This window comes from Phaethon aethereus (assembly GCF_964289735.1).
Source record: "Phaethon aethereus genome assembly, chromosome: 1".
Taxonomy (NCBI): domain Eukaryota; kingdom Metazoa; phylum Chordata; class Aves; order Phaethontiformes; family Phaethontidae; genus Phaethon; species Phaethon aethereus.
In genome coordinates this window covers 145,552,366-145,564,243 of record NC_138575.1, presented here as the reverse complement: position 1 = coordinate 145,564,243, position 11,878 = coordinate 145,552,366, and the positions used below count along the sequence as shown (strand labels likewise).

Here is an 11,878-nt window from a genome sequence, read left to right as displayed (position 1 = left end):
TTCAAATAGCTACCAGAAAGAGGTTGTAGTTTTTATAGCAGACTAGATGTTTTTACATTAGTTTTTCATTCCTACCAGGACATTTTTCTTACGGTCTCCAAATTCTGGTAACTTTAAGCAGTTTCACTCGTGCGGCGGGGGCAGAGGGGGGTAAGCAGGCAGCCGGTGCGGGCGGGATGGCTCCTCCCCTGCCTGCGCCCGTGCAACAGCAGGCACCGGCGCGGCTGCGTGCGCCCCGCGGGGCGCGCGGGCCGGGTCTGTTCAGCAGTATTTCACCACGGCTTATCTGCCAGGCCCCGGGTTTGGTTGCTGCAGAAGCTGGAGAAGGGGCAGTAAATGGAACGGGAGCTGGTGGAAAAGTTTAATAAGGCTCGGTTGGGTCAATGAAACAACCGACGAGACCAACACACACCGGCTGCTGCAGAACCGGAGACTTTCTGCCTCTGTGGGAGCCGCGGGGGTGCCGGGCTGCCGCCGAACCCCGTTTTCCCACGGGAGCGAGAGCAGCTCTGTGTTTTCTGGATCACGATACAATAAAGCCTAGAACTCCGTGGCTCTATGAAAGTCAGTGTTGTGTCTCCAAGCCTCGGGTCCCAAATACGGCAGCCACGTGACACGAAACTTTAACCCAAGAGAAACTCCGGCTCGAGCGTATGGATTAACAGGTTTTAGGAGGTTTTGTCGGCGTCCCGCTGTGTATCCTCATTTACAGCTAAGACGGGTGCTGTTTGCCTGCGTGAGGCAGCTTGCTGCCCGGCCTTTCGCAGCCATTTTCGTTAGAAGGGAGAAACATACATTCGATAAATGGGTTGTTTGGACCTTAGCTTGGCTGCGGGACTCCTTGTCACGCGAGCCTGGGGTCGGGGAGCGGGGAAGATCCCGGGTCACCAGCCCTGGCGTTTCCATTCATGGTGATTACTGGCTCTTCCCACGTACTTTGAAGCGCATTAGTACTAATTAATTATCTCTCAACCTTTATCACCAGCTCACCTACTAGGCAACAATGCCCGCTCGGAGACAGTGATCCGTAGGAAGAGCGTTATGTCAGGGACTGGCTGCCTCCCAAGAAATATCTCTCCAATCTGTGGAAAAATTGTGCTGCGGCGGGTGGGTGTAGCAGCCGCGTTGCCGCCTCCATTAGCGGCACTGAGGCAGCGAGCGGGCCCCTTTCTTTTCTAAGAGCCGAACGGTGGAGGCTGTCGCCCACGCCCCACACCGCAGCAGGGGCAGGGCGGGCCCAGAGGCCGAGCTACCTGTTTTGGAGGGCATCAATGGGCTCCGAACACAAAGGCGAGGGACTGGGCACCCTGTGCCAGGGTGGTGGCTGGTGTCCCCGTGGGCACCCTGCCTCAACGGGGACGGGGGGACGGAGCAGCTGGGGCATGAACAGCCCCCCGGCACGAGAGCTTCACAGGCGGCTTTGCCCCCAAAGTAGCCCCTGGGGTAACTGCACCCTGCAGCCTGGCAGAGGGTGAAATCCGGAGCCCGTGGCAGGGGTTGGAGCCGTGGCTAGGGCGGTGAGGGGGTCGACGAAGATGAAATGCTTGGAGGGAAAACAAAGCAGCAGGATTTCAAAAGCAGGAGCCTTCCCCCGTGTTTGCATATTCGCACTGACTCGGTGTGGGAACAGGCCACCGCAGTGGCCTCGGTGGCAAATTGCAGTTGGTATTATGGGCGTGTGTATGTCTTCCTACGGAGCAAGTCAGTGCATCTGCGTTAATAAGGCAGAGCCTCGCTTTTCCACAAAAAGGCTCCTGACTCATCAGTGCTGCTGCCCACCGGTCCCTCCCCATGGTCTGGGAGACCCTTGGGATCACTGATCCCCAGCCAGCAGCGTGGTCCCGGCTCCGGGCCATGTCCCCAGCACTCCCTGCCTGGAGGCAGGTGCCTCATAGGCAGCTCTGGGTTGAAGCCTCTCACCTAGGAGGTTTGCTAGGGAGAAGCCTTGGCGCCTCGAGCTCAGTTCCAGCCATGAGGCCACGGCAATGTCACAGGAACCTCCTAAATTAGCTTGTCATGTGGGATTTGGAGGGTTTTGCCATTTACAAACTCTGCTTTTAAGCATTGTAGGCATGAAAAATCCACACAATGAGAGCTTTTCATTAAATCTGTTATCAGCTCTCTTCCCCTCAGATCATGTCCTCTTCTATCAAAATCGAATCCGTTGTGAAGGAGAAGAACAGGATGGGAGAGTGCCCGGTCTGGGAAGAAAGGGAGAACGCACTCGTCTATGTAGATATTAACTCACAGAAAGTTTGCCGCTGGAGCCCACTCACCAACGAGGTGCAAAGCGTGTCCGTGGGTAAGAGTCCATACTCACCCTTTCATCCTGGGAGTCTTCTCTGTCTGCTCCTGCCCATCCCTCCTGGTGGGAGTCCCGTAGCATGGTGGTCTCCCTTGCTTTCCATGGGGCCACACACCCTGTCCTCCCACAACGTGTTGCTGAGCATGGTGTGGCCTGAGCCAGCCGAGCAGAGGGGACTGTGCTCAGGTGTGGAGGGCCATGCGCATGTTGCCCTTGCTAAGCCCAAATGGGAAGGCACGTTTCATTTGGGACCTGCAGAGGAAAAGGTACAGTCCTAATGGCTGTGTCTGCCCAGAAGGTGGAAAGATCTGGGGAACTTAGAGCCAGTGAGATGTGCTAGCAATCCCAGGGGAGAAGGATCTTAGCATCAGCTCAGCCTTTCCCAGGTCAGGGATGTCCCAGTCAAGCCCAGATGCCCTCAGTGAGGTGGGGAGGGGTAGGGCTGACTGATGGCCCTGGAGCCACCCGCCATCTCCCACGCCCTCTCGCTCACAGATGCTCGTGTCGGCTCGGTGGCACTGCGGCAGTGCGGGGGCTACGTCATCGCCCTGGGGACCAGGTTTGCCTTCCTGGACTGGGACACCCAGGAGGTCACCACCATCCTCGAGGTCGAGCAGGATAAACCAAACAACAGGTTCAATGATGGGAAAGTGGATCCAAAGGGGAGGTTTTTTGCTGGTAAGTTCCTGGCAGAAATTTCCCCTGGAGCAAAGAGGAACTAATTATAGTGTATTTTTTATAGTGCATTTCATTCCATGGTCTCGATTCCTCTGTTGAGTTCCCCACAAAAATCACCGTCACGAGTGTGAGCTGTCTTGTGAACGCTCTGCTCGGTTACTGCCCAGTGGAGAAGGACAAGGGACCACACATCCTCTGACCTAAATGAGGACAGAGGCTGTTGCCAACAGCTGTCTGGCAGGAAGGCTCCCTTTCTACTTGGTGGAGGGTGTTTTTCAAACATCTGCCTCCGTGGGAGGTGAAAAGCTGGTGAAGGGCTCATGCAGGTGGGAAGGTTTCTGGAGGTGTAGAGGAGGATGCAGCTCCTACAGCAGAAGATGAGCTGTGGCTTGCACCCTCCACATACAGCCTCCCCCGCTTAGCCCGTGGGAAACAGGGATGTGGGGAGGGGTCCTCAGCCTCCTGAAGGCAAGAGGGACTTTTGCCACCAGTTGCAATGCAGCCAGGATGCCCCCATGCTTTTTCTCCTCCCGTGCAAATGATAAGCCAAGCATAGCAATCCACGCTGGAAGCAGAGAGTGACTGATGGGAGTGAAAACGGTTCTGGATTTGTTTTGCCAGCCAGCCTTTCCCCCTTACTTCAGATTTGCCAAAAATCAGGAAATTCGTTTGACTCATGGTTATGCTCGAGGGCTGACGTGTCACCGGAATTAAGGGCAAGAATAAGAGAGAAAAACCTGCTTTGCGCACCCGTTCCCAGCTGTGCATGGTGAATCAATGATTTCAACAGGGGTTTTGGCCAAGCATTGTAAAAAAAACCCATGAGGTCTTCTAAAATGGGAGGCCAACAGAGAGTCTGTCACAGTTAAAAGAAGGCATAAATGCCACCCTTGAGTGCTTCCCGTCCGGCCGCTGCAGAGCGCTCTCCTTTCTGGAGAAGAGGGAATCAGAAACTAAATAATGAGCATAACACTGAGGCATATATTCGTTAAGAAAAAGTCTCACTTCTGTGGTGTTCTCCACTTGCTTCTATGACAACCGTGATTTACAGCACCTGTATTTTAAGGTCACAATCCATTTAAATGATGAAAGTAGCCTACAAAGAGCAGCAACAGAAAGAGCACACGATGCTTGCCTGCATCTTGTCTCTTGCTGTGAGCAAAACCTCAGCCCCTGGCGTGTTGTGGTGCTCCTTTGGGTCTTTGGTGTCTACAGCTTAAACCTCATGGCAACGCAGAAACTCGTCCTTCTGTTGGCCAGGATCACCTCTGTGGGAGGCAGCTGCTCCTGACCTGCTCCTTTTCCCCCTTCTCATCAGTCTGATGGGACCTGGTTAGCCCCTTTCTCCCTAGGACCTTGTACTAACACTTAGAGGAGGTTTTTGATCAAGCATGAGGAACAAGCTTCTGCTTTCTAGCCAGCGCTCCTATTTCCCTTTCAGGTACGATGGCTGAAGAGACGGCACCGGGGGTCCGAGCGAGGCGGCAAGGCGCTCTCTATACCCTTTTCCCCGACCATTCCGTAATAAAGCAGTTAGACAAGGTGGACATCTCCAATGGTCTGGACTGGTCCCTGGACCACAGGACCTTCTTTCACATCGACAGCCTGGCGTATGCTGTGCATGCCTTCAGCTATGATGTGCACACTGGAAAGATCGGTACACATGGCTTTTCTAAATTCAGGGACAAGTAACACTATTACTCTTTCTGCAACAAGACCTGGGCATGTAAGATGTAGTGGTTTATTTGACAGATCTCATATCTTCTGGTTACAGCTTGTCAGCAGGCTCATTGTGATTTTTCTCAAATTTAGTTACACAGCAGGTGTGTTTGATGAACAAATTTTTGACAATCCTTTGACTTACTTTCATCTGGATAGATGGCTTATATTTAGACCCACTCAAGGAGTTTCAAGGAAGAAACCATTTATACAGCAGAGGGAGAATTAGCTTATAGGATGCTATTTATTCTTGAGTGCCATCTGCTGGAATACTTCAATTGTACTAGGTCCATAAATAATACAGAATGTGCATGTTTGTATATCACAGAAACTTGTTTAAAGAATCAAGTTATCATTGTGACTGAGATTTCACAATTCTGAAATTAAAATTGCGTTCAGATGTTTGGCAAATTTCACTTAAATTAATTTTCTGGACAAACATTTTTTATTGTACCTGCAAAAAGGAAAATTTAAGTGCAAGCAAAATGGATGTAACCTCATTTCAAAACTATGTGAAATATTTTTGTGCTGTAGCAACCTGTTATACTCCATGGGAATTTAAATGGAGGAACTGCCTTTGTACTCTGAGTGTGGACCTTATGTAAGCATGGGTGAAAAACCGTACAAAATAATTACATTCACTCAGATTTCATTTTGCTGAGAAAATCTATTTCTACAGATTTTAGTTTATAAGATTTCTAAAGAAGACTTATGCAACATTTTTTCCCCCCCAAATACAAAAATGTAATGAGTTTGAGCTTCCTAGCCTTGGCTCTATGCTGGTGACAGTCTATTTTTGGGTGGTGTAGTGGCCATAAAGCAGTGGGTCAGAGCAGGCAGACCGCTGCCCGTGAGTGCTGCTCCATGGACCACGCACGTGCCCACCACCCCATCAGCACTGCAGCCTAGACCGCTCGTGGTTGGTGTCCAGGCTTAATCAAAACTGGTAGCTTGGTTGGCCATTAAAAAGTAAAGTTTTTGATCTTTAGCTGGCAGAGATTGCTTATCACCAATGTTTAAACCCAAGTCATTATTTATGTGATGTATAGCTCATAAAACGACATCCAGGCTGCCAGGAGCAGTGAAAGCCCAGGAAAAGTTATTGCCCTTGCAGCAGTCGTGGTGTGGCGGGCAGCTAGTGGGTTAACAAGAGGGACAGGGGCGTTTTGTTCTCTTCCCTTGGGAAAATAATAGGAGCCCTCATTCAGTGCAATCGCAAACCGCGATGGCTTTACCGGGGGCTTGTTTCTGCCAAGCTAAGTTAGGCTTTTGACACGCCTGCGAAATGCCTGCGTGATAGACCCTTTGCAGTACGTCTTTCTCGCAGAAAACGAATCTGCCCGCTTGCAAGAGCGTGGAAGACGTTCGACTGGGATCTGACACAGGGCCGGTACCAGCCCATGTAACACCGGCTTTGTAACTCTCCCGGCAGCCTGCCCCACACTTTTGTACCATCTCGAAAAGGAGGAGCAAATGCCCGACGGGATGTGCATTGACGCGGAAGGGAAGCTCTGGGTGGCCTGTATTGATGCCGGGAGAGTCATTCGTATAGACCCAGAGACAGGTAAGGCCTCCAGCAGCACGTGCATGTTGAGTGTCACCTACGTGCTGCGAACACGAGAGGAAAGGCAGCCAGGAGGAATGGTTTGAAGGTGAGATAAGGAGGTGTCATTTATTGCTCGTTTCTGCCCCATGGGTTGCCATGAGCATCGCTGGTCCAGGCCCCGGTCACGTGGAGAGCGCAGCTCCCCGTGCTGCCTCCCAACGTCGGGTACCCCCGCGCCTGCGGTCTGCTGATGCAGCACACCCACTTCTTAATAATGCCACTAAAAAAAAAAATACTAAAAGGACTGCACATCTATCGTGAGAAATGTTGTAAACCTGCAATTGAAAAAGAAAAAAATCCTCAGCGTTGAAATGTTTAACTGGGAAACGCTGTTAGGGAACGACAGCCATCCCAGGCCAGGTGTCTCTGCCCTTCCTGGCTTCTCATACGGCATTGCTTCATTTTGAGAAAAGGAAACGAAGCCTCGCAGATAGAGGAGAGATGCTGAAAAATAGATGAGGCAGATGAAAGAATGTGATTTCCCCACAAATGGTCCTTTAGAATACGGCCTCCCTCTGAAGGGGAGATGCCTTCTCAGTAAACGCCACATCTGTGCCATGTGCACTAACAGTACATTTGTATTTACATGCTTCCTAGACAATGGACAATAGGAAACAATTGCACATTTTTCCTAGGAAAAAGAATCCAAACTGTGAGGCTGCCTACTCCGAGGATCACCTCTTGCTGCTTTGGTGGAAAAGACTACTCCGAAATGTATGTGACTTCTGCATATGATGGACTGGACGAGGCCACCTTAGCCAAGGAACCTCACGCAGGAGAGATTTTCAAGGTGAGCAGACTTTCTTTCTTTCTGTACATCAGACCTGCCAACCCTCGCGTGCCGTGAGATGCCCCCGGCTGCCCTTGCTCCTCCAGCACGCCTGATGTGCTGGCCCACACGTGTTGCTTGTTCCCTGGCCGGGCACAGCTGCTTTTGCACAGCTGCTCATGCATCTAGAAGGAAGACTTGGAGAAACTGCTAGTAATAGTGTGGATACGTTGGTTAGCCAAAGCTGGTACCCAGTCAGTGGATCTGGGTCTGCCCTGTATGGCGTATTCCGTGATACACTGTAAGGAATTGCGTCTTGCTCCTGTATCTTACTATACTTTCATTAGTTTTGGAAATGTCACTCCCTTAATTCTAATTTTTTAATTGTGCCAGGGTATCTAAATATTTACAATGCAGATTGCTCCTTTAAAAATTAAATGCTTCAATTCACCAGGGCAAAGCTTTGCATCCCAATCCCAAAATGTTGGGGATTTTTTTTTAGTCTGTTAAAAGTGATTGCTACATTCTAAGAATCTAATAATCCACATTTTTGTCCTGGTCTCTTGAATCCAAAACTTGTTTCTCTCTTCATTTTTCAGTCTATTAGCAAAAAGTACATCAGGAGAATAAAATGCAGTTCTTAATCAGCAATTACCATCATTCCCTGAAAGCTGACCACAGCATGAAAGGGAAGGGTTGTAAGTGAGGGAAAATGATAAAAACTGAACCATATTATCAGTCTGGCAATGGGATGAAGACATGTTCCAGGAGGGATGGGGATCTAATCTGGGATCTGGGACCTTCTAGTTGAAAGCAGTTCTTGGAACAGATTTCCCATGGCCGAGAACTGACACATTTCTCAAGCAGTGGAGTTTAGGATCCCACAGAAAAATTAAATACCAAAAGGTCATTATGAGCCTTGCCTTTTTTACCTCTGTTCCTCAGTTCTCCAGTTCTAGAAGAGAATCGGTATTTTCCAAACTCCCATTTATCTTACATGGCCAAAGCGCATTAAAAGACTAAGACTTGTTTGGTTAATATGGAGGTAAGGGCCACAGATAATGTGTAAATTAGCAAAAGTATTAAGTGGTGCCTGATAATCTTAAAGAATCTCATGTTAAAATGTTCTAACGAGCTCCATGTAATGATTCTTCTTGGGCTCCTCTTGAAGCTGGGGACCCTCCACGTAGGGGCAGGTTGCTATGACATTTGTTGTAAAATGTTTCAGCGTTTCCGTTGTACTCAGTTGGGGATTTATGTTTTTCCTTTTATTTATTTATTTATTTATTAAACAGGTAACAGGCCTGGGTGTGAAAGGGATCCCACAGCATTTCTTTGCTGCTTGAACATTGACGATAAGTAACGAAGAAGAGATGCTTGCATCTCGTAGTAACTCTGACAAGGAGAAGCCCAATGAACTACAGACTTTGTCTGTGTGAGGATTTCTAAACCCACATTTGAGAGCGTATCTGTCTGGAATTGAAGATATTCCTTCTTCTGTGGTCTTGTGGCTTGATGCAAAAGGTTAGAGAGGTAAAGTTAATCTCTGTTACACTTTCATAGCTTTTGTGACTTTCCAAAAACCTCTTCAAGCTCGAGCTTAGTTTTGTTGAACTTTCTGATGACCAGCTCTGGATTTTCAAGTCTGTGTCGTTCCCAAAGCAGAATCTGATTCCTGATTTGTCTTTTCATGTTACAGTGATGTACCAGCAATGATATGGCAGATTTTAGTAAATATTTTAAGAGTGATGACTTGAACTGGACTGCTCCTCTACTGTGGGACTCCCCCTGAGGTGTTTTCTTGGTGATCAGATCTATTTGTAGTATCCAGACTCCATTTTTGCATCCTTGCTAGCCTGTTTCCATTTGCCTTGTCATGAATTCTTCTGTCTTGTCTTTAGGACACCATTTATGCTGCTGAAAATAAACTATGCAACCATATTTAAAATATGCTTATGGATTTTTTTTTCTGCATTCAGATTTTACCATGAAAATGCTGAGTGACCACACACAGTCAGGGTACAAACAGGCTGTGGGCTACCAGGATGGCCTGTGATACCCAAAACTGATGCTCCGTAGAGTTGTCCTGTCGGGTCATATTTGCACCCACATGCATGGACTTCCCTTTGCTTTACATATGCTCTTAATGCATGCATGGCTTCACCTCCTTATTCCCCTTCTTATAATGCTCTTCCTCTCCTATTTCAAGTATTTTCCTCCTTTTTCCCTTTTCCCTTTAGATTCTCCTCTCCCCTCCCCTCCCCTCCCCTCCCCTCCTCTCCTCTTCCCCCTGAGCTTCTCTCTCTGCTTAGAGTAATCTCACTTTTTGTCAGCTTTCTTCTGTCTCTTTGTAGTCCATATTGCTCAGTACTGAGTTTGAAGTCCTTGTCCCTGCTGTCAGTGCTGTATATATCTGCCCAGGTTTCTCGCGGCATTACCCTCACCTCCTCTTTCTTCTCTGGGAGGCAAATCTGGCCTTTCCACATTTCTCCCTTCACCCAAACTGTGCAGGGTTTTCTCCCACATCAATGACTACACCAAATCTGACTCTTGAATTTGGGGTTTCCCCAAAAGCCTCAGCACACCTGCAGTGAGCCAGGTCCTGTTCCCAACTTGGTCAGGCTGAATGGGTGAGCAATGGAAGTGGAGAAGTTGCTCACCTCTTCCCACTGCTTCTACCGCGTGGTCTGCAGACAGGGCAGCATCTTGCATGTAAGTGAAATGCACTTCAGAAAATGCTGGCAGATGAGCCTGTGTAAAAACAGAGTGCTGTGGAGGGGGTCTCTCAATGTTTCCTGGCTTTGTGCAAACCTGGGCACCGACAAGATTATCCTTGCCTCCTACAACTCCATGACCTTCAGTTCTTTTCCCAGTGAGCAGGAGCTGATTATACCACAGTGGTGCAGAAAGCACAATGTCAAGGTGAATTTTTAGGGGCTATTTAAATAACGAGCCAACACTGTGCTGGATTCACCGAACCATTGTGATCCTTTCATTCTCTGAGAATGCTTAAGACCTGTAGATTTCCAGTGAAATCTAGCCTTTGCATTGAATTTGCTACTTTTTTACTGCCCGGAAAGATACGCAGCACATAATACGTTTTCAGATCCTTAATGCTGACACTTTGTGATGTTACAGAAAGTCAATAATACTCATCATTTACCAGACCAGATGTTTCAGCTTCTTTCTCTGAGGGATTTGGCCTTTCTACCACTGCTATTCAAAGCCTTGAGTTAGCTCTCAGACACTATGAGAAGGGAGTAAATACTCGATGCCTCATGAGGATAATCTCCCACAATAACCCATGCATGGAGGAGCAGAAAACTGTGGTTAGCCATTGAGAAATGTTAAACACAGTTTCCCTGGGGGTGTATGCAGAGTGCCCCTAGGACTAGCTGTTTTCTTCAGAACCAGCACGCCTCTCCCGGCAAGGGGTCCTTCCTAGCACTTTTGAAAGAACAAAACTGGGTTGATTTCTTCCTTTTAAAATACCCATAATGACCAACTCTCTGATGTGGTAGCCTTCTGGCCTGTCGACAAGCAGGAGATCTGGTTCTGTGCTCTGATCACGTGGAGGACAGGTCAAGCCACGTGTCCCAGGGCAATAGCCTACCCATTTCAAAGGGGGATGTGACATGGGGGAAGTAGGTGGTATATTTGGCCCATCCAGTTGAACTGGGCCACAGTGCAGAAAGAAATTTGAGATCCAAGGTGCCAAGAAAGGAACTTTACTCACTAAGCACTCTTGAATATACTTGGCCATTGAACAGGTTTTCCAAAGTGCATTGTTTCGATGCAGTTAGCTGAAGTCTACTGTAAAACCTGTGTGAGGTACTTTTTGGACACTTATTTACATGATTAATTTAGGTCATTATCAAGCATTTTGCTCCTGTGCTACTTGACCTGATAATCGGTAAAACAGGCTAGAGGCTCTTGGCTCATTGCTCTGCTTCAGTCCTACCTTGCCCAGGAACCAGGGAGGTAAGTCCATAGAACTGCACAAAGACAACTTGTTTGAGAAATAAAACGTTCAGCTCATTCTAATGTTTGCTCAACAACTGTGCTGTTGTTTATTTCCCTGGTCATAATTCCAATAGTAATTAATCTGCTGGGGGTTCTTAGAGCAAAGGTGTTAAATGCCCTCTGGCACCATGTCAATGCCAAAGAGGTATGAGGAACATTGACAATTATGCAGGATTTCCTGTCTACCCAGTCTGGAGAGGAATGTGAAGGCAGGATGTTTGGAGGCAAGTCAAATGTCCTAACCTTTAATTAAAAAAAAAAGGTAGGAAGTGTGTGCAGATACCTTATTTAATTAAAAAGACCCAATTATTTACAGAATTGCCTACCCACTAGGCTATTTGCTCTGCCAGAAAAGGAAAGCAGATCATTTTGAAACAATTTGCTCTTGAGAAATCCTTAATATGCTCATAATTTTTTTCTAGCTCTTCCCCAGGCATGCAGGCTCACTGGTTTGTAATTCTCCAGCCATTCCTTCCCTGATCTCTAAACGGAGACACTGTGTCTGCTGCTCTCAGACTCCAAGGTCCGAGTGCTTTGGGATCTCTCTCATCGTAGCACAGCTTCCCAAACTGAAGAAAGATTGGAAGATTAATTTCTCTCTGCTGCCCAAAGGCTCACTACTTCACTTCTCTTCAGATTTCAGAACTTAGTGTTTTGTGATTTTGCTTCCTAAGAAAAGTGTTGATTGAAAACCATGGTGGGACTATTCTCCAGCCTCGTTAATCAAAGCAAGGCAAAGGCCCTTGGCCTTGAGCAGGACAAAGGCATGAAGAAGGGG

The 11,878-nt window shown here is 48.0% G+C and overlaps 1 protein-coding gene across 1 annotated transcript; it reads left to right on the top strand.

Moving 5' to 3' along the window:
* Positions 1 to 2,136: 2,136 nt before the first annotated feature.
* Positions 2,137 to 8,423, top strand: LOC309402777 (regucalcin-like; the record flags this gene model as incomplete). The annotated part of the gene is made up of 6 exons (XM_081996708.1): positions 2,137 to 2,302; positions 2,801 to 2,983; positions 4,425 to 4,640; positions 6,135 to 6,266; positions 6,944 to 7,098; positions 8,373 to 8,423. 6 exons carry the CDS (start codon positions 2,137 to 2,139, stop codon positions 8,421 to 8,423), a joined length of 903 nt encoding a protein of 300 aa, XP_081852834.1.
* Between the last annotated feature and the right edge of the window lie 3,455 nt (positions 8,424 to 11,878).